General features: G+C 41.8%; 1 protein-coding gene across 1 annotated transcript; it reads left to right on the forward strand.

Annotated features, from left to right (window-relative positions):
- Positions 1–670: 670 nt before the first annotated feature.
- On the forward strand, positions 671–20,140 carry traf2b (Tnf receptor-associated factor 2b). The gene is made up of 11 exons (XM_080509823.1): positions 671–795; positions 5,844–6,046; positions 8,223–8,301; positions 9,229–9,327; positions 12,039–12,200; positions 12,300–12,374; positions 13,711–13,785; positions 15,116–15,355; positions 16,589–16,892; positions 16,989–17,137; positions 18,392–20,140. The coding sequence occupies exons 2-11, from the start codon at positions 5,871–5,873 to the stop codon at positions 18,608–18,610; spliced, it is 1,578 nt and encodes a 525-aa protein (XP_080365949.1). The 5' UTR covers positions 671–795; positions 5,844–5,870; the 3' UTR covers positions 18,611–20,140.
- Positions 20,141–20,502: the final 362 nt, after the last annotated feature.

The following is a 20,502-nucleotide window of genomic DNA, read 5'->3' on the forward strand; positions in this document are numbered from 1 at the left end:
TACATATACATATATTTATACATGTGCAAGTACACTATTACCATTGGTATTCTAATTATAAGTATACAACTACAATTGGTATTATTATTATATTATTATTATTATGACTGATATATATATATATTGTTATTGTTATTTTATTGCTACCATATTGTTATTGTTATGTTATTGCTACCATTATTATTAGTACTATACACGACTATTATACACTATTACACATTGTTATTATCTGTATTATTGTTATTATTATTATATAATGCCTACTTCTAATGGCTCTGCCACTGCACCTTACTATTTATTCATCTTGCTTTTATCTCGTGCCCATGTTCCGTTCTGTGTTTTACTTTATGTCTTATACCCAGATTTTTTTTTATATTTTTTTTTTTTACTTTTATTACTATTCTATTGTATTTTATAATATTCGTACGTACCAGGTTGCTGCAACAAAACAATTTCCCTTCGGGGATGGATAAAGTAATTATCTATCTATCTAAAGTTAGCTTAACTGACACACTTACCTTTCCTGAATTATTTATTATTTTTTATTTAATTTATTTAAATAAAGGGTAATAATTTATTAAGGTTGCTGAAAGTGGCGGTTTGGAAACACGGAGCGTAAAACACTGTGTGGTGTCGAAGTGCTGCCAGCGCGAGCTTTTATGGCCCAGCGCGAGGAAGAGGGAGGAGGAAGAGGGGAAGTCCCGTCAGAACAGCGGAAGCGCTGGGAAATACAAGAAGTTAGAAGTCGTACAAATACAGTGACACTTTATTTTTGCGACGCTCCAGCCCAGCTCGGTGAGTAAAAAAAAAAAAAAAAAAAAAAAAGTCGGATTACTTTGAGTTTTGCGAGAGTTTAGAGAGGAGGAGGAGGAGGGATGAAGGAGCTCCGGAGCAGAAACATGGCGCGAGGCTCCGGGAGGCTGTTCGTCGCTCCTGCAGCCCGAAGGAAGCTGCTTTTAAAACGTAGAACGAGCCTCTGGAACAAACTTTAGAAACTCCGCCTCGATTTTTTGGGGATTCAATTTGAATCGACTAGTTTTGCTTGTGAAGTTAAGACAGGAGTCGTTTTTGTTGTTGTTGTTGTTGTTTTTAATTATTCCTGTACTTTTTGTCTGACTCATTGACAAATGTATGTGGTTTGATCCTTTTTTAAAACTAAACTATTTCTTTTTTTTTTTGCTTGCAAACTTGAACGAGATGCATTTTTTGTTTGTTTTTGTTTTTAAGCTAAATAGATCAGCTGCAGAACTTTCTGGACGTCAGTTGTCAGCCACAGATCTTATCAAATACTTCGTACAGTATTTAAAGTAACTTCCATTGAATACAGTCCCCTCATTGTCTCCATCTGTAACCCATTGACAAATCATCTTGTGATTCAACCAATAAGTCTGGACTTTAGTCTGGACCAGTGTCTGAACAACTGAAGCTTTGTTTACAAATTTTAACTTGTTAAGGTGGTTTTTTGTGTTTGTTTTGTTTACAGTTTCAGAGGTTCTAGCCTTCAGTAAGTCTCTCGTTGGGCTCAGATCTCAGCCCATGCTTCATACATGCACATAGTTCCAGTATTAATCAGTAAAAGCCATAGAGATTCTATGATCTAGATATGAAGCTACTGGTTTTGTTGGTTAAAGTTGAAACGGGGGGTCATTTTCCTTGTTTTTGGGACTTTTTAGTCTGCAGAGTTTCACTTTTCGAGGAGAAAAGTCAAACTGGAACTCGTCTTATTTCATTGCACTCGCAGCAAACTGGAGTTTCTACTTGGCTACTCGGACGCATTTCTTTTGTTTTCAACCGATTGGATCAGCTTCAGAACCTTCTAGTATTCAGTGAGTCACTTGTCAGGCACACGTGTGCATTACTACCAAGTAAATTCCATTTATTACTAAGTAAATTCCATTTAATGGTAGTAACGTCGTCCCCTCCTTGCCTGGACGTCATCTCAAACCCACTGACTCAACAAAACATTCCATGGACTGGATGTGAAAAAAAAGGGGGGGGGGTCATGATATAGTTGCATTTTTTAACAGAATGGATGAGTTTCAGAAGGACGTCTTATAATGACAAGGAAGAAATTCCACCAGTGACTCATATGTGAAGCAAAAGCAACTTACTCATTAGTCTCCATCTTATCTGCATATCATTTTGAATAATCTTGTGACTCAGCGATCATCATATCTTATCACATTTCAAGAGAATTCAGTGGTTTGTGTTTTTTTTTTTTTCCAAACACAGAAATGTGGCCTGAGATATCCGAGTAAAAATGAGTAATAGACAATATATAAGAGGTCAAAACGCTTTCAAAACGGATAAAAAAAAACGTTTTCTCTTGATGATTTTAAAAGTTTGGACAATGATGTTAAAGTTTATCATGGAAGAAGAAGGAGGGAATTCTTTTAAAAATCACATTTGAGTTCATGTCATATCAAAGTAATTTGCTTTTATGCGTTCACGCCTTTTCTCATTTTCCTTGTGTAAAAGTCCCGCGATGAGCAGGATGTACGATTAAATCAGTCAGAGAATAAGCTTTTCTGTTTCGTAAGTTGTCGTGGTTCAGGTCGTTAATTGCAGTGTAGTTAAACTCTCTTTTCATTCGTTTTGAGCCAACAGCCTCTCATTTCCTGACTCGTCTAAAGCCAAAGGGCCTTTTAATTTAATTATAGAGCAACTTACTGAAAAGAGGATTTAGGAACATTCCACATCAGCAAAAGGAGTTCTCTAAAAAGCAGCTGCAAAATGCAGTTTCGAAAACAAACGTTAAACAAATTCTGTTTCTGTGCCTTCCTGGGAGCCATTTGATTGTAGGGAGGCGCTCGTGTTCTTCTTGTAATTGGCAACAATTCATTCCTGGGTGTTGGTGTGATTATATAACTTGTACGGGTTTGCAGCAGCAACAAACACTGTGCACGAACAGACAAACGTCACGTAAATCAAGATTGTTGAAGATATTCCATGCAGAACTTGCATGCGCTTGCATGTTGTCGTTTTTTTTTGCAGACTATTAACTTTGCATGCCGACATCGGCTGGAAACTTTGGTTGGAAATGTTCAAAAGAAACGGCGTCGTGCAGTGGGTGTGTGTGTGTGTGTGGCGTTTCAGTCGGCTGGCTTAACGACATCTGCCGTTTATGGAAAAACAAACACACTGTTCTGGAAACACACCAGAGTTTTCAACGGCAAATGATGTGCGACCGACCTTTTTAACGAGTGTTGGGCAAGTTCATGTTCTCAGTAACTTCTTCACTTCCTTTTTCTTTTGAGCGACACTGGGCGACGACTCAATTTGCTCAAATTCAAAGTACGTTTTCCTTCCGGGCCAGCTCATCCGATGCATTTATTTTGAAAATATCACCAATAAACTATGGGGAAAATGGTGCTATATGACCTATAAACATATTAACATATCATTAACAAGTTCATATTTATTGAACTGCCCTTTTTACGAGGCATGACAAACTTGAAATTTGAATAAAATGCCTGCCAAATTCATCAATGTTGTATTTTACCATTTACACGTGAGCGTTACAATTTTTATTGGCGCATTTACATCGTCGAAGGCATAAAACATTTAGCCACAAGTAGCTGGAGCTCAAATCTAGTCGGCTCCTCTCACCACCATTCAGACTAAAGAGCGCCCCTGCTGGTCAAATCCATGGACTGCAGTTCATGTCAGAATTTCTCACAGGTGACAAATTTCATCCCATTTATTTTTAATCTTTATTTACTTTATTTTATCTTATGTATTTTTTAACTTTAATCTCAATTTGCCCCAATAAAAGTCAGCCGTCAGGACTGGTGACACGTGTGAGTTTTCAGGTCCACGTTGTGCTTTTAAACGTCAACGTCAGCCGCCGTGGCTCACAGCCCTGCCCTCTGTGACGAACCCGTTGCGCCACCTTGTGGTGAAATCCCGTGTTGCGAAAGGCAAGAAAGATGAAGTCACTCCTTGTTGTGGAAATTCCTTTTGTACGAGGCGGCAGAGAGTCAACAGATGTCAACAAATTAAAAAAAATACGTCAGTCTAAATATAGGACGACGTTCTAAAGCCGGACACAAAAGTCCAATGTTATGCAAGGCTGTGCAGCGTTGGCAAGCGACCGTACCGTGAGGTACACGTTGTTCCTTTTTGTTTAGTTTCCGGTTGCACACAGATCCTATCCGACATTATGAAGAAGTCTCATCTCACAGCAAACACAGTAGATATTTGATATCATCTCATCTGTCGTCTCAAGCCTGAAGCTGCAAACACCAACACGCCTCTTCATGTGTTCACGATCTGGCCGAGTGTGAAGGAAAGGGACCGTACCGTCTCCAACTTCTCAAGACTTCCTTTCAACGACGACTGTGGCAAGACATTGTTCAACTGGAGGAATCCCCTCCGGAAGCGCCAATCTATTTAAATCTATTCACCAAACTCCTGCGACTGACGATAAAACTCGTGAATGAAGGTCTACCGTCCGTATCAAAAGTGCACCGGGCTCCAATCCAGTGTCAATATAACCTTATCTGTCAAACATTGTTCTGGAAGAAGCCACGAGAGGGAGCAGGAAATTCTAGTTGAACATTGTTCAAATGATGCGCCACGTTGGGAACGACGCAACGTAGAAAAGCACAGTTTCCTTTTACTGAAAAGTGGCACCACTTTCAAAATGCGTTCCTTGCATCACTGCTATGAGTCAACCGTCTAACCGCCGACCGACTTGCGGTGTTGCATCAGCCAGGGGTGTGAAGACTCGTCTGACGACGACTCAAAATGCATGCTCGTCATTGCCACAGGTTCGGTACTGTAGAAGGCAAGTTACTGCAGATCAAAGCTCACATCAAAGCTTTGGCAATTTTTCAAATGCTGACACACGCAAAGCTGAGCAACTGATTAAAAAATGTCGTGTCCAGACGGTTTCCATTGGTGCAAGTATTTCTTCAGGTCCCGTTTAGACTTTCCGTTGCGTTTTACAAACGACAAAGTTGCTCGGAGCCACAGAAAACGCAACTTTTTTGGGAAAACCTGAACAAGTACAGAAACTACCATCATGCTAGAACTACGACGTTGTTTTCAGCATTTGTGCCGCTTCTATGGAAACGTGCCGTTGTGTAAACACGAAACACCTGGAGGGTTATCGTGTGAACAACCCTTCAACCGACTGCCATTTTAATCCACGACTCCACCAACAGTCCAAACACAAAGAGTCACCAAACAAAGAGTGTTTTGGGTTTTTGTCCTTCCAGGAATTAAATTTCAAAAGCCTTTTTTGTTGCTGCATCTGAACGTACAAACAAAACAAGGCGTCACCCTCAATAACGGATTTGCATAGAGAGCTCGTTCAAACAAATCAATTGAGAAATGCGGTTGAGCCTTGGGACATGTGGGATCTTTGTCTACGACCGGCCGATTCCATCTCCAGAGTCGTCGGGTCGCTGACGTGGCGGATCTGTCCCGTACCGACGCCACAGCGTCTGCAGCGGGGTAATAAAGACTGTATTTGACTGCCTTTCATGAGCCGGACCGACGCTTCGTTTATGACGGGAGGAGTGGCGGCTTTACGACCGATCGGCCGATAAAGACGTGGCCGTCCGTTTGACACGGCGGCCTAAAGTCAAGGTTACGATGTTTAATCTCCGGCGGGACGGTTGGACTCGTCCACTCGGACCTGGTTCACAGACACCGCCGGCTGTTTGTCCGTGGAGATTTTTGCGTAAAAGCTTTTAATTGCTACTCGTCAGTCAAGCTAGTAATTTCCAGGTGAAGTCAGAGGGGAAACCAGACAGTGTGTGTTTTACCGCAAGTAAATCACTGGTTAGTCATAAACAGTTTTTTTGTTTTCTTTTCATGGCGGCGTCGTCCCACAGGATATAGCAGCAGTTTGATGGAGAAGAATGGCTCGCATCTCTCTGGCCTACACCACCTCCTCCCCGGGGATTCCCCTCAGCGTCCTGTCGGTGCCCATGGAGAATAAATACAAATGTCAGCAGTGTCACCTGGTCCTGAGGAAGCCGGTCCAGGCTCAGTGCGGCCATCGCTTCTGCGTTCACTGCTTCAAGCTGCTCACCAGGTAGACCGGAGGTCCCAGAGACCCCCCCCTTCCTCATGCTTCCCCTCCCAGTGGACACAATCACCCCTGACTGCGGAGCTCACGTTTTGGAATGTGGGCGGAGTCAAACGTTGGAGGCACTTATGATCCGGAGAGTGTGAAACCGAGAGGAAACTAAAGGCCAATTCGTCAAGTTCGACACTGCAGGGTCAATTTCTCAGCTCGGCCCGTGTCCACCGTCCGGGACGGAGTCTGTCGGTGCCGCACTGCTGGAGCTTCCAGCTCGCGACTGACTGTCGGCCATATTTTAATCATGTTTAGCGTGCGACCTCGTGGCTCGTTAGATATGTCGGAAGGCGGAGTTACGTGATGTACCTGAACGCATCGCTCCAACAGAAAAAGCTCAGTTGAAACAGTTCAGAGAAATGTATTTCTGAAAAACGTTGGGAAGCGAGAAATGAGCTGCTTCACGGCGGACAGCTCTGAGTGATGCGTTCGGGTGCATCGCGTAACTCCGCCCTCCGACATGTTAACGAGCAGCGGGGCTCCCACAGCGACGACGTTACAAGCTAAACACGATTAGAATGTGACTGATGGTCATTAGCGAGCTGAAACCGACAAAATGGATGAATCGGCCTTTACTGAAGTGAAGACGTTGTAACGAGACACGCTTGGCGAGCACGTCTCCCACAAACCCAACCCACCTCAACACTGACTCCGCCCACATCGAGGCACGTTGAGCTCGTCAGCCAGGGGGGGGCTTCTCCGTGGACATGCTTCTGTGTTACTTATCTCTACTCGCCTCTGGAATCCCCCCCCCCCCCCCCCCCCCCCAGCCACCTAAAATCAGCTACTCACTGCAGACTTCTTCCTCACATGTCTGGACTCTTTCACATGGATGTCAGTGAATCACAAGGATGCTGATTCACTCCGATGGTCCATTTTCTTTTTCTTCCTTTGCCTCCTCATCCACTCACTGGTTGTTTATTACTGCATGACTAATTGTCACAGGCTCTTTGCCGCCCCCCTCATGTTTAATAATGACAATATTCAAAAAAAATCTGTAAAACTGATAATCTTACAACATACTTGAAGCACCCGCAGTCTTCATTTAAGGAAAATTGGAGATGAGCATAATGTTTTTACTAAAGTAGAAGTGAAAACAATAGATTCTCTACAATGCACGCGAAGTCTATACTCGCTATTTACAGCACTTTTTTTTTTTAAGTGTATTTTTGTTTGTTAAAAGGTACAGTATGTAATTTCCGTCAGTGTTGCAGACCAGTCTTGTAACGCCACTTTGTGCCACAAGGGGGTACAGTGAGTCGCATGACTTACAAGTGCTGAAGCTCTCTGCAACAATTGTGTGAGCTTATACCTCATATTTATCTATTTATTTATTTAATTGATTGACTGATCGCTCGAAGTAGAGCTATGGCTCACTGCTGCCACCTGGTGCACAAAATGAGTCGTCACACGTCTTACACACAATGTGATTTACTTTCAAACTCGCTGCTTTTCATTTGGTCGGCATGTTTTCCGCCTGGACTTCCTGTTTTTGTCCGATTCACTGTTTATTTGCTAGCTAGACCTTGTGTGTTGTTGTTGTTTTTTTTCTGGTGTCCTTTTTATGTTTTTTCACTCACTGTCACTCGAAAACAATCGACAATGTCTTTCAGCTGTTCAACTCATTTGACACCGACGTCGGTTGTATTTACTGTATTCTAAAAAAAATATTGATTAATAAACCTAATTTGCAGACCTACATTTCGCTTTCTTAAATGTATACGTTAGCATAATTCTCACATATCCTATTGCGGCGGATTTAATTCATCTGGAACTGAAGAATCAAATCAGATAGAAATGTAAGAAGAAAAACCAGAAGCCATTTCTTCTACTGGCCTTTCCTCAAAATTCCAAAACTCACGTGCCTGTTTTTTGTTTTTCTCGTCGCCGCTGCACACACTCTCTCTCGTTTCCGTCGGCGTATTTCGTCTCGAACGTTTTTTCAGTTTCTTTGCTGCTTCTGCCACCGAGACGAATCTGCTCCTCTCACTCTCGCTGCATTGATTCATGACCTGCCGACATCCGGCCGCGGTCAGCAGGCATTCCAGGAAATTTGTTGCTGACCGTTGGCGAAGTACGGTGTTTGTTTTTGTTTTGGTTTTTTTCTTTACCAACCTGTTCTGTCCATCAGCTCTGGCCCAAAGCCTTGCGAAGCCTGCAGACAGGAGGAGATTTACGAGGAGCCCATTTCCATTCTGAACAGCAACGAGGTGAGTGTCGGACACGTGCGCCTTGTTTACACGCGACAACGTTTTCAAAGTGGAAACGCGAAAAAAAAAAAACTTCTGTTGGGCGTCCGTTTACATGACGACGCCGTTCGGAGCCACTGGAAACTGTTTGTAGCGTGTCGTTCACTGCAGGAATGTGTGTGTGGTGTCATTGAAAAAAAACAAAAAAACAAACAAACAGCACCCACTAGTGGCCCGACATGCTAGCTACATCGTCTTATCGCAAAACTTTTGAAAAACGACAACAAAAAAAGAAAAAGCTGACGCAAAGTGTTTTCACTTTAAATGATGTCGTGTAAACCGGGCCGTAGATTAGAGGCTGTCGGAGGTTGTTTGGGGCGGAGCTTCTGGGGGTTAACGGGGAGTTTGTAGAATTTGGGTGCAGCAGCAGAACAAATGGGGGGGTCGGGGGGAATGATGGGGGGTCGGGGGGAATGATGGGGTTCAGGGAAATGTCTTTTCCCAGCTTGATTTTTCTTTTCCAATGAGAAACGCGCATGAATTAATTGTTATGAAAACAAATTGAGAAGAACTGGGTTTTTATAGCCTTTGAAGGCCGACAGCTATGAACTCTATATATATATATTATTTTTTTTTATGTGGAACAACCAGAGGAAATCCAACATTCAATGAAACAATACCAAGGCGGGGGAAGGGGTGGGCATCCTGCCACACTTTGGAAACATCTGCAGTAAAACAAAGGAAAATTTGCAGTTCCATGTCGTTATTCTGACGCTTTAATTTCACTGGTAAACCCCCCCCCTCCCCCCTCCTCCTTCATATCAGACAGCCAGACAGAAACATATGACCGCACAGTGAGACAGTGAGGGGATTTCCTCAGACACACCATCTCAATCAGCGGCTTTGTGACATCACTGAAGCCTTTGTTCTCTCCCCGTTCTCTCCCAGGCCTTCCCAGACAATGCGGCAGGTCGAGAAATCGCCAGCCTGCCGGCCAGATGTTTCAACCACAGCTGCACCTGGACCGGATCTATCAAGGAGTACGAGGTGAGGTGTCCAGTTCACGCTCGCGACACCGACGCTGAATCACACCGACGTCGACACGTCTTTCAACTTTAGTCTTTCACTTTAGTCAGCAGTGCAACTTGACACAGGCTGCATGTACGACCCTTCCTAGAAAGGCCCGGAGCTTTTCATTTCATGGGCTGCAGCAGCAGCAGCAGCAGCAGCAGAGAAACAGGAAGTGAAAGCTTGCATGCATGGAAAGTCCCCAGATCACTCATCAACAACAGCTCGGTGGAAAGTCCCGGCTCGAACAGTCAAAGATAGGTTAAGATATTAAAAATGCCAAAAATGTATGTGTGTGTATTTACAGTTTTTAAGAGTGTAAATAAAGGGGGGGGGATTAATGACAAAAAAAATTCAGTAAAAAAAATTACAAAATTTAAATATATATAATAGGAAAAAAATATATAAATAAAGGAAAAAATTCTAAGTAAATTTTTTTTAAAGTTTAACTTAAGGAAAAATTGAGAAATAACCCCCACCCTCAAAAAAAGTATAAATGAAGGGAAAATATATATATAAGTAAAAAAATTAATTCAGTAAAGAAACATTTTTTTTTTCAATCTGCAAAATATATATATAAATTAGGAAAACATTAAAAGTAAAATTTTTAAAAAGTATAACTCAAGAAAAAAGCAAGAGGGGGAAAAAAAAAAAGCCAAACCCCCAAAAAAGTGTTATTAATTTAGAATTTTTAACTTTGATAAAGTTAAAGGGCATGAATTTGGGGGGGAAATATAACTTTTTTTTTTTATTTATTAATTAAGGGAAAAATAATAAGTGAAGTAAAAAAATTTATATAAAAAAATAAATTATCGCTCAAAATAGTGCAAGTTCGTAACACACACGCAATGGTCGTAACACACACACACACACACACACGCACACACATCCACTGTTTCTGAAGCAAACCCATCAACTTTTTGATTTTTCCGATTTGAAATATTCTCATATTTGTACGCGAGACCTGGTTTGTATAAAAACGATGCGTTCACAGAGAAAGACGCAGATTATTCCGCTTGTTTTGCACTTTTCCCCCGCCAGACGAAGAACCTCACGAGGAACCTCGTGTTTGCGCTTCATGACGACAGGATATAAAAATAATACAACCTGTTTGGGCAGTGCTCATAAAATTATTACAGGACCGTGTGATACACCGCCGGGCGTTTGTTTGTGGGTTGGGTCTTTTTTTTGGCAACGCTTCATTTTATTGGGAAACGGCCCAGCCCTGCACAACAATCCCGACAAAACCCTACACAGACTGAACCTTCAGAGACGAGCTTTTGTTTTACGGTTGTTTGCTTTAGGCGTCATGCGACAACATTTAACAGTCAAATCGGGGGAAAAACCAGCCGAGCCTACCTGAGATTTTCTCTCCACCTCGTGCTCGTCGGTGGCGGCCATTGAAACCTGCTGATTCACAAGCTCCGCCTCCTCTGGTTCCCGGGAACGTTAGAATCCTACGGTGGCCCTGAAGTGCAAACCACAACGACAAATCATTAAACACAACTGCAAATTCAAAAACACAAGACAAATGAAAAAACACAACAGCAAATGAAAAAACACAACACAAATGAAAAAACACAACAACAAATTCAAAAACACAACTGCAAATTCAAAAACACAAGACAAATGAAAAAACACAACAACAAATGAAAAAACACAACAGCAAATGAAAAAACACAACAACAAATTCAAAAACACAACACAAATGAAAAAACAACAACAAATTGAAAAAACACAACACAAATGAAAAAACACAACAACAAATTCAAAAACACAACACAAATGAAAAAACACAACAGCAAATTCAAAAACACAACTGCAAATTCAAAAACACAACAACAAATGAAAAAACACAACAACAAATTGAAAAAACACAACAACAAATTGAAAAACACAACACAAATGAAAAAACACAACAACAAATGAAAAAAATACAACAACAAATGAAAAAACACAACACCATTAACTTCAAAGGAAGATCAGCAGACGAGCTCTCTGATTGGACGACGGAGCCGTTCAGCCTTTGAACCAGAAGTTACTCTGCCTGGAGCACGAATTTCAAAACCTGGAATATTTATCTGGGCACACATTCTTCAGGCTATATTTTGAAACACTCATATTTAACCTTAACAATTCCTCTGTGTACCAAGTTCTGATTTAATGTAGTGGTGTGAAACATTTGAATTCAGGAGTCACATACAGTCCAGTTTCCTCTCGAGGGGGTCGGATTGGTAAAATAGTGCAATAATAACCTTTAAATGTACATTTTAAAGCTTTTCCTTTGTCGCGGTGCAGAGTATGTGATTAAAAATGACGACAACTTCAACATAAAGCGAATCTCGGTGAAATATCCAAAAATCTTACATTTAAGGCTGTTTTTTTTGTGGTTTTTTTACAAACTCCTCGTGACAAAATGACACTCACGGGGTTGTTGTGCAATACTTTGTGAAATCTTGTTTTTCTCTCTGTGGGGTGGCTGCTGTTATTGTGAAAGGCTGCAGCTGTCGACACGCCTGCACGACCACAGTCCAACGACTTGTGTTGTGTTTATTTCATGCAACATCAAAGCGACTTGAAAGGGCCTGTATGATCAGTGTGGGATTGAGAAAAAAGGCCCTTTTTATATACTGCTGTTTTGAATAAACGTCACATAGAGCTTTTTTTTGTGTGTGTGTGTGTGTTTCCAGTCGCAGCATGAAGGTCAGTGTGAGCTGGACAAGGTCCAGTGTGACGCCTGCAGTCTGTCCGTCCTGCGCTCAGACAAGGACCGACACAGCGAGAGAGAGTGTGGAGCCAGAACCCTCAACTGCAAGTACTGCAAGACCTCCTTCAACTTCAAGGACATCAAGGTGGGAGGAGGGAGGAGATGAGTGTGTGTGTGTGTGTGTGTGAGAGTACGTAGGAAATAACGTGTGGTGTGTGTGTGTGTGTGTGTGTGTGTGTTCCAGGCCCACGACGAGATCTGTGTGAAGTTCCCACTGCAGTGCAAAGACTGTGGCAAGAAGAAGATCCCCAGAGAAAAGGTCTGATGATTCAGTCGCTTCCTGTCCTCCTGTCCTCAGGACACGTGTCCCACGTCACATGGAGTGATTGATGCTCCTACTGTATATTTATACTTATATATATGCACACACACACACACACACACACACACAGGAAACGTCATCTATTCCGTCTTTCACAGATCGTCATAAGAAGGCAGCTGATCTGTTACTGATGGAAGAGAGAGAGAGAGAGAGAGAGAGAGAGAACAGATAGAGAAAAGAGAGAGAGAGAGAGAGGGGGGGACATACAGAGAGAGAAAGCGAGAGAGAGAAAGGACAGAGAGAGAGAAAGAGAAACAGATAGAGATAGAGAGAGAGAGAACAGACGGAGAACGAGGACAGAGAAGGGACAGACAGATACAGAGAGAGAGAGAAAGAGAGAGACAGATATAGAGAGAGAGAGACAGATAGAGAGAGAGAAAGAGAAAGAGAGAGACAGATATAGAGAGAGAGACAGATAGAGAGAGAGACAGATAGAGAGAGAGAAAGAGAGAGACAGATATAGAGAGAGAGAGACAGATAGAGAGAGAGAAAGAGAAAGAGAGAGACAGATATAGAGAGAGAGACAGATAGAGAGAGAGACAGATATCGAGAGAGACAGACAGATAGAGAGAGAGAAAGAGAAAGACAGATAGAGAGAGAGAAAGAGAAAGAGAGAGACAGATATTGAGAGAGACAGACAGACGGAGAGAGAGAGAGACAGATAAAGAGATAAAGAGAGATAAAAAGATAAGGAGAAAGAGAGAGAGAGATTAGACGGCCAGACTGAATAAGGAAAGCAGTTTTTAAACGACTGCACTGTCAGGAAGTTCTTCTTCTACACAATCTACCTGTTAAAATCAAGCGGGGGACGAAGTAACTCATTACAAATACTCTCGTCACTGCAGCGTGACAGTCGTTGTACTCGAGTACACATGAGTAATACTCCCTCCTCCTCCTCCTCCTCCGCTCATGACGACTTTGTCTTGTACGTACATGTACACATTTTGCTCTGGATTCAGATCTGGCGATAAAACTGCCTATTTGTGAGTAGAAGTGGAACAAGTAGAAACAGGAAGAGGAAGAACAAAGTGGTTTGGAACCACATGAAAGACGTTCTGGTTTTCAAAAAACTGGCACTCGGCGGAAAAAAACCTTCCGTTTCACTGCAGCGGCTTTTATTCTAAGAGCCGTGGTAGAGGTCTTCATATATAGACTGGAACGGTCACTCAAATCTATCTTTTACTTGTATTATTAAAAAAAAAAAAACTAAACGTAGGACGTACATGAGTCTCATGTCTTCTATATGTTCTGTCTCTATGTTTCCGTCCTTCAGTTCAGCGATCACATCAAGTCCTGCGCCAAGTCCAGGAGCGCCTGTCCCTTCAGCGACGTGGGCTGTAAATCCATGGTGAGCCACTCATTCACCTCGTTTTACATTTTTTATTTTAATTCTAATGAAAATTACAGAGGAAATGTTGAAGAAACACCAGCTTTAAGGGTAGAAGTGGAAACACGTCCATATAATCGCCAGTAAAATCAGATTTAATTGTGAGTTTAGGCAGAGAAGCATTTACTTTGCTATATTTTAGTTCTATATGAAGATGATTAAGATGATTTATTTCATAATTTGCAGCTTAAATAAAAGGTGTCGGCTGTGTTCAGCTTCATCAGGCCAAACTTTATTACAAGAGATTCTTTAAGGAAAATTCCTCCTCTTAGTGTAAAATATCGAATATTGAAAGAAATTAAATGGCAGTAGAGCAGTGCAATATTAATATTTATTGTAAATTTATTTTTTTTATTTAAGTTTCCGGTATCTTGTGTCACCTGCCGAGGGACAACGGATGGAAATTAAATTTTTTTTTATATAATCTGGCAGATTTACACTGTTTTATAGACGTTCATTAATATACACTGTCCCTACCAGATAAACTAATAAATTTAAAAAAATATATATGATTCAGTCAACGTGCAAATATTAAAATCCGAGACGGTTTAATTTTTTTTTTTTTCTTATGATGGATTTTTGGCCTGTTGGGAACACATACGCAAAAAGATGTATATGAAAAATGTTAAAAACATATATATATTCAAAATGATCAAGTTTTTAAATAGTTTTTTCACACATTTTCTGCAGTATTTTGGAAGGTGTATATAAATATATATATTCTGATTCCACAGAAATCATTATTTTGACAGTCATCATAATAACAATACAACTCGGTAGTTTTATTTTGACACTCTTGGTAGTTTTATTTTGACAGTCACCGTAATAACAATCCAACTCTGTAGTTTTATTTTTGACACTCTTGGTAGTTTTATGTATATATTCTGATTACACAGAAATCACCAAAAAAAAGCAGAAAAAAATGAGCGTTAAACCAATAAAATCAGTTTAAAAACCCCTGAAACTGTAAGAAAAAGAGGTTTTTTTTTTGCGTATATCAAAACTAGACGTGAAACATTTTAACCCGTGAGCCTCGTTTTAAAGGTTAAACGTGTTTTGCGGCTCCACTTAAATGTGATTTTAAAGGAAAGTGACAACAAAAAGCGTATTTTCTTCATCGTAAACGTTCAAGTCTGGAACTTTCGTCGTCCAGTTTTTGCTTCACGCAGCAGAAAAGATCCTCGATTTAACGACAATCATCAAAACCCAAAGTGCGTCAATGAAAACCGATTAAAAAAATTTTTTTTAAAGGATTGTTGTTGTTGTTGTTGTTGTTTGTCGTGGCCTCCAGGTGGAGAACGGGAAGCTGAGCGACCACGAGCAGAGCAGCACCATGGAGCACCTGCGCCTGCTGCTGTCCACGGTTGTGTCGGCGGCGCCGTACCGCGACCCCGCCGCTGCCAGCGGCGGCGAGTGGCAGGAGGACTCCGGCCTTGGTCTGTACCGCGCTCCTGAGGAGGGAGTCTCCATGGCAACCGCCGCCGCCGCCTCCGCCTCCGCCACCGCGCATCCCTTGGATCTGGAGAAAAAAGTGAGTCCCGGCTCCGACGTGACGTCGTCACGCAACAATAACGGCACGAAGAACGTAGAATTGCGGCTGCAGGTCACGACGGCGGCTCAACTGGTGTCTGAAGCTGGGAGCTTCCTGTACCTTTCACAGTAAAACTGCTGCGCTGTGGAGCGCAGCAATAAAGGAGCTGAGAGCGGCAATGCATCATGGGAGTTTGGGAAATGGGAAATTATCCAATTTCACATTTTTTCTATAAAAAAGTCATTTGCTCTCACAGCCGACAGTGTGTTGCAGAGTAATCATGTATAAATACTCTTCACCACTAGATGGCAGCACAGAACTTTGCCGGTGAAATGTAAAGTGACAGACGTCAGTGTGGTTCATCTCCACCTCCTGCTACCATCTTGTATCAAAGTACTGTGTCAGTGACAGTGATGGAGAAGTTTTTGAAAAGGAAGAATGTGAACCAGGATCTCAGCTCTTCATCCATCAGGTCCAGGTTTCACACTGAGGGAGTCACTATTAAAAAAAAAAATAAAAATTGGGAAATACTTTTTTTCCCTGTATTTACTTGATTCCTGTTGAAAAACACTAGTTTAATTCATGTAGTTTAGTTTATTAGTTGTAAGTCGTCAACCAGCAGTGAAGGAGGTTTTGTGTGTCCTCTCCTCCTGGCATGGTCCGCCTGTGGGGACTGTCAAAATAAAAGCCTGACGTGCACGTCTGTTGTAAAGTTAAAAGCTTTTTGTTTTGTTTAGTTTTCTTGCTTTTTCCTGGTGTTGTTCACCCTTTATATGCCACCGTTATTCCTCTACCACACTTATGTAACTTGTGGTGTTGTACTTCATTGTTACCCATCTGTACTTAAGTCATTTTGCGCATATTATTTTTATATATATATATATACTTGTCTATACACCCATTTAATTATTATTGTCATTATTATTACTTAGTCATTGTTGTGGTTACTGTTATTTTCTAAAATCATTATTGCTATTACTTATCCTATTCATGTTTAATTAAATTTAATTATTATTTTATTTTTTTCTCTTTTCTTTTGTTGTTTACTTTTTACTTTACATTCGCAGTATTTCATTAGTATATTGCTGTCATAGACTGAGTTCTATTGTTCTTGCTATTTTTATTGTTTAAAAAAAAAGGGATATGATGTGTACACTTGTATTTTTCAACCAAAAAAAGATCAATGAAAATAAATAAATAAATAAAAGCTTTTCCCCGCCCCCCCCCCCGCAGGTGAGCGCCCTGGAGGGCATCGTGTGCGTCCTGAACCGGGAGGTGGAGCGCGGCGTGGTGACGATGGAGGCGTTCTCCCAGCAGCACCGCCTGGACCAGGAGAAGGTGGAGAACCTGGCCAACAAGGTGCGGCAGCTGGAGCGCACGCTGAGCATGAGGGACCTGCAGCTGTCGGAGACGGAGCAGCTGCTGCGCGAGCTCCACCTCTGCACCTACGACGGCGTCTACGTCTGGAAGATCGCCAACTTCTCCGCGCGCCGGCAGAACGCCGTGGGCGGCCAGGCGCCCGCCATGTTCTCGCCAGGTAACGTTGTTCAGGAGGGTGGAGGAGGGATGGGGGTCATAAACGGTGGCGGCGCTCCGCTCACGCTTTGCTCCACCTTTTCTCCACCTCCTCCAGCTTTCTACTCCAGCAAGTACGGCTACAAGATGTGCCTGCGTCTGTACCTGAACGGCGACGGCACCGGCCGGGGGACGCACCTGTCGCTGTTCTTCGTCGTCATGAAGGGGAAGTGCGACGCTCTGCTCAAGTGGCCGTTCAGTCAGAAGGTAAAAGGGGGCGGGGCTGAGGGGAAGGGGGCGGGGCTTCAAACTGTCCAGGGGTTTCACATGTGCTCTATGTGTCGGGGGGGGGGGGGGGGGGGGGGGGTTCCGTTCACCTGGCGGCGGCGCCGTCCCAAGGTGGAGCTTTTGCTTTGAGTCCGTCGCCGTGGCAACGGGGAAAACTGCTTGTTCGTATGCATGATGCCTTTAGTTAAGATTGTCCTTCTGCACATGCTCAGTAGAGACGATCGGGACGTTTCCTCCAGAGAGTCGTGACTCCCAGTCCATGTTCTCCTGGGACTCGGTGCTTTTATTTTGACAGTCACCGTAATAACAATCCAACTTGGTAGTTTTATTTTGACAGTCACCGTAATCACAATCCAACTTGGTAGTTTTATTTTGACACTCGGTAGTTTTATTTTGACAGTGACCATAATCACAATCCAACTCGGTAGTTTTATTTTGACACTCTTGGTAGTTTTATTTTGATAGTAACCATAACAACAATCCAACTCAGTAGTTTTATTTTGACACTCTTGGTAGTTTTATTTTGACAGTCACCGTAATAACAATCCAACTTGGTAGTTTTATTTTGACAGTCACCGTAATGACAATGTAACTCAGTAATTTTATTTTGACAGTCACCGTAATAACAATCCAACTTGGTAGTTTTATTGTGACAGTGACTAAAATAACAATCCAACTCTGTCATTTTATTTTGACACTCTTGGTAGTTTTAGTTTGTCAGTCACTGTAACAACAATCCAACTTGTTAGTTTTATTTTGACAGTCACCATAATAACAATCCAACTTGTTAGTTTTATTTTGACAGTCATCATAATGACAATCCAACTCTGTACTTTTATTTTGACAGTCACCATAATAACAATCCAACTTGTTAGTTTTATTTTGACAGTCATCATAATGACAATCCAACTCTGTACTTTTATTTTGACAGTCACCATAATAACAATCCAACTTGGTCGTTGAGAGAATGTGTGTGTTCTCTCGTTGTTTATGTTTATAGCGTGTTGTTCTCTAGTGTAACAGAAAAAACAACAACAACGCCCTCTTGTGGCTGCATTGTTTTCAACGTTCCATCGTTTTGAAAACGTTGCGGTGAAAATGCGGAAACTTGTAAAAACACGACAACGTAACAACGTAAACGGGGTCTTCCTCGTCAGGCAGAGGCAAAAATGTTTTTTTGTTTTTTTTCAAACCAAAAAATAAAGCGGTTGCAATTCCCCCGCCCTCCTCCAGGTGACGCTGATGCTGCTGGACCAGAACAACCGGGAGCACATCATCGACGCCTTCCGGCCCGACGTCACCTCCACCTCCTTCCAGCGGCCAATCAGCGAGATGAACATCGCCAGCGGCTGCCCGCTCTTCTGCCCGCTGGCCAAGCTGGCCGGCAAGAGCCCCTACCTGAGGGACGACACCATCTTCATCAAGGCCATCGTCGACCTGACGGGCCTGTGAGGCTCCACTGTGGAAGTGGAACCGACAACCGCTGACGTCTCGGCCTATTAATGGATATAATCTATATGAGGGGGGGGCAGGAGGGGCTGACCTGGGGTCAGAGGGACACCGGGTCCCATCCAGCCCACGCGGTTCCACTGTTCTTGACCCCAAGAATCATCTATAACTTATATATATATATAAAAAAAACATATGAACTCGTATATAATAATGGCAAGTTAGTAAAATTATAATATTATTATTATACAAGTGTATTTATGAAGAAAGATTCTTCGCTCTATTTACACGACTAATATTTCTTCTATTTATGTTTCCGTCATACAAGTTAATTATATCAATTAGTTGCTGTTCAATCTGCTATTTAGAAAAACAAATAGCCTCTTTCGCTACTAATCCATAGTAAAAAAAACAACAAGTCATTTGCGTATTATTCAAAACCGCAGAGGAGCTAATATACATTGAAAAAACTAACATTTTTAAAGTTGTATGACAATTATGGAACATCTACAGCTACATGATTCAGCTACTGGCTTGTTTCAGTAGATTTATCTATATTACATAACATATTTAAAGACAACCTATGTATGTATGCATAAAACTATATATATATATTTAATTTTCTTGTAGTGGCTCATTGCTATTTAACGTTCAGCCCAAATACAATCTAATGAACTGTCGTGTTTAGCTAATGTGGAAATATAGAATAATAAATTAGAATAATAACAGATTTTTAGAAAAACAGGTTGGCGAACGTCAGAAAATCTCCGGTTGCTCGTGTTTTTATAAATTTTTTTAATGCGGCTTTAGTGAGTTTTCAGACTCTCCTGGCGTCTGGAGACTCTGATGCGAGTCTTTACTCGTCGTGGCGGTAGAGTGGGCGGCGTTCCCGGAAAGCTGAATGTCATTTACGAAACTAAACCAGGGTTTTTTTTGTGAAACGGCTCTTAAAGGGGAACCGCGTGTGTTTTTAGCATCGGTGTATCTTTCACTTTTAGGTTTTTTTTTTTTATTAATTTGCTCCATATTTTGTTTGAATGAACTATTCCTCTCGCCGCCTCTTTGAATTACTCAACACACCACCTTGTGGTCCAACGCGGCACTGCGGTGTCCTTTTTCATAACGAGGTTCTCTAACTCCATTTGGAGACATGAAGTGCGTCAAAAAATGATCTTTAAAATGACAAAAACGAGGTCTGGTGTCATTTTCTTTGACATATTTTACATTTTGTTACCGTTGCATTGAGTTTTATTGATTGTAAATAACGGCACCGCAGCCGCTTTTTAAGTTGTGACCACGTAAAATTACGTAAAAGGGGAAAATGTATACCTCGCAAGGAATATTGTTACTCATTAATAATACAATGAAGGAACATTTATGATTTCCAGTCCCAACATGTGAAGTATGTTTTTTTTTCTAACTGGCTTAAAGGTAAAATAATCAACAAATTAATTCATGGTGAATTAACTGTTTCATCAGACACTACATTACTAACTGGTAATACACTGTGTAATAAAGTCTCGCAATTCTGGACGTCACGACTCGCCTTCTTGACCTGAGAAAGTTGTGAAATGTCCTCGACACGCCTGCCGTAACTGTTTAACAACGGGTTTTGGAGACGACTCATCGGAATCCGTCATGACAGGTCAGGAGTCGCCTGAAGGAGAGTCAGAGATTAATCACTATTCATTTGACTGAATAAACAAAATAAATAAATAACTGAACTTGTAATCACCCGTTTAGTGACGTCTGTGTCCCGGGAAGACAACGTGACCCAATTATCCTCGTATCACATGATGAGATTCAAGGCTTGGATTCATATTATTAGTGAGGATTTGGGACTGTTTTATGCTCGTTAAGGCCCCGTTTCCATGACAACGGCTCACGCGAACAGC

Source organism: Blennius ocellaris (assembly GCF_963422515.1).
Source record: "Blennius ocellaris genome assembly, chromosome: 15".
Taxonomy (NCBI): Eukaryota; Metazoa; Chordata; class Actinopteri; order Blenniiformes; family Blenniidae; genus Blennius; species Blennius ocellaris.

Excerpts from the sequence above, each read along its gene's own strand:
- traf2b (XM_080509823.1), top strand. The coding sequence starts at position 5,871 with ATGGCTCGCATCTCTCTGGCCTACACCACCTCCTCCCCGGGGATTCCC. Across the intron at positions 12,375-13,710 it reads AGAAGATCCCCAGAGAAAAG|TTCAGCGATCACATCAAGTC; the intron begins GTCTGATGATTC and ends TCCGTCCTTCAG. Across the intron at positions 13,786-15,115 it reads ACGTGGGCTGTAAATCCATG|GTGGAGAACGGGAAGCTGAG; the intron begins GTGAGCCACTCA and ends CGTGGCCTCCAG.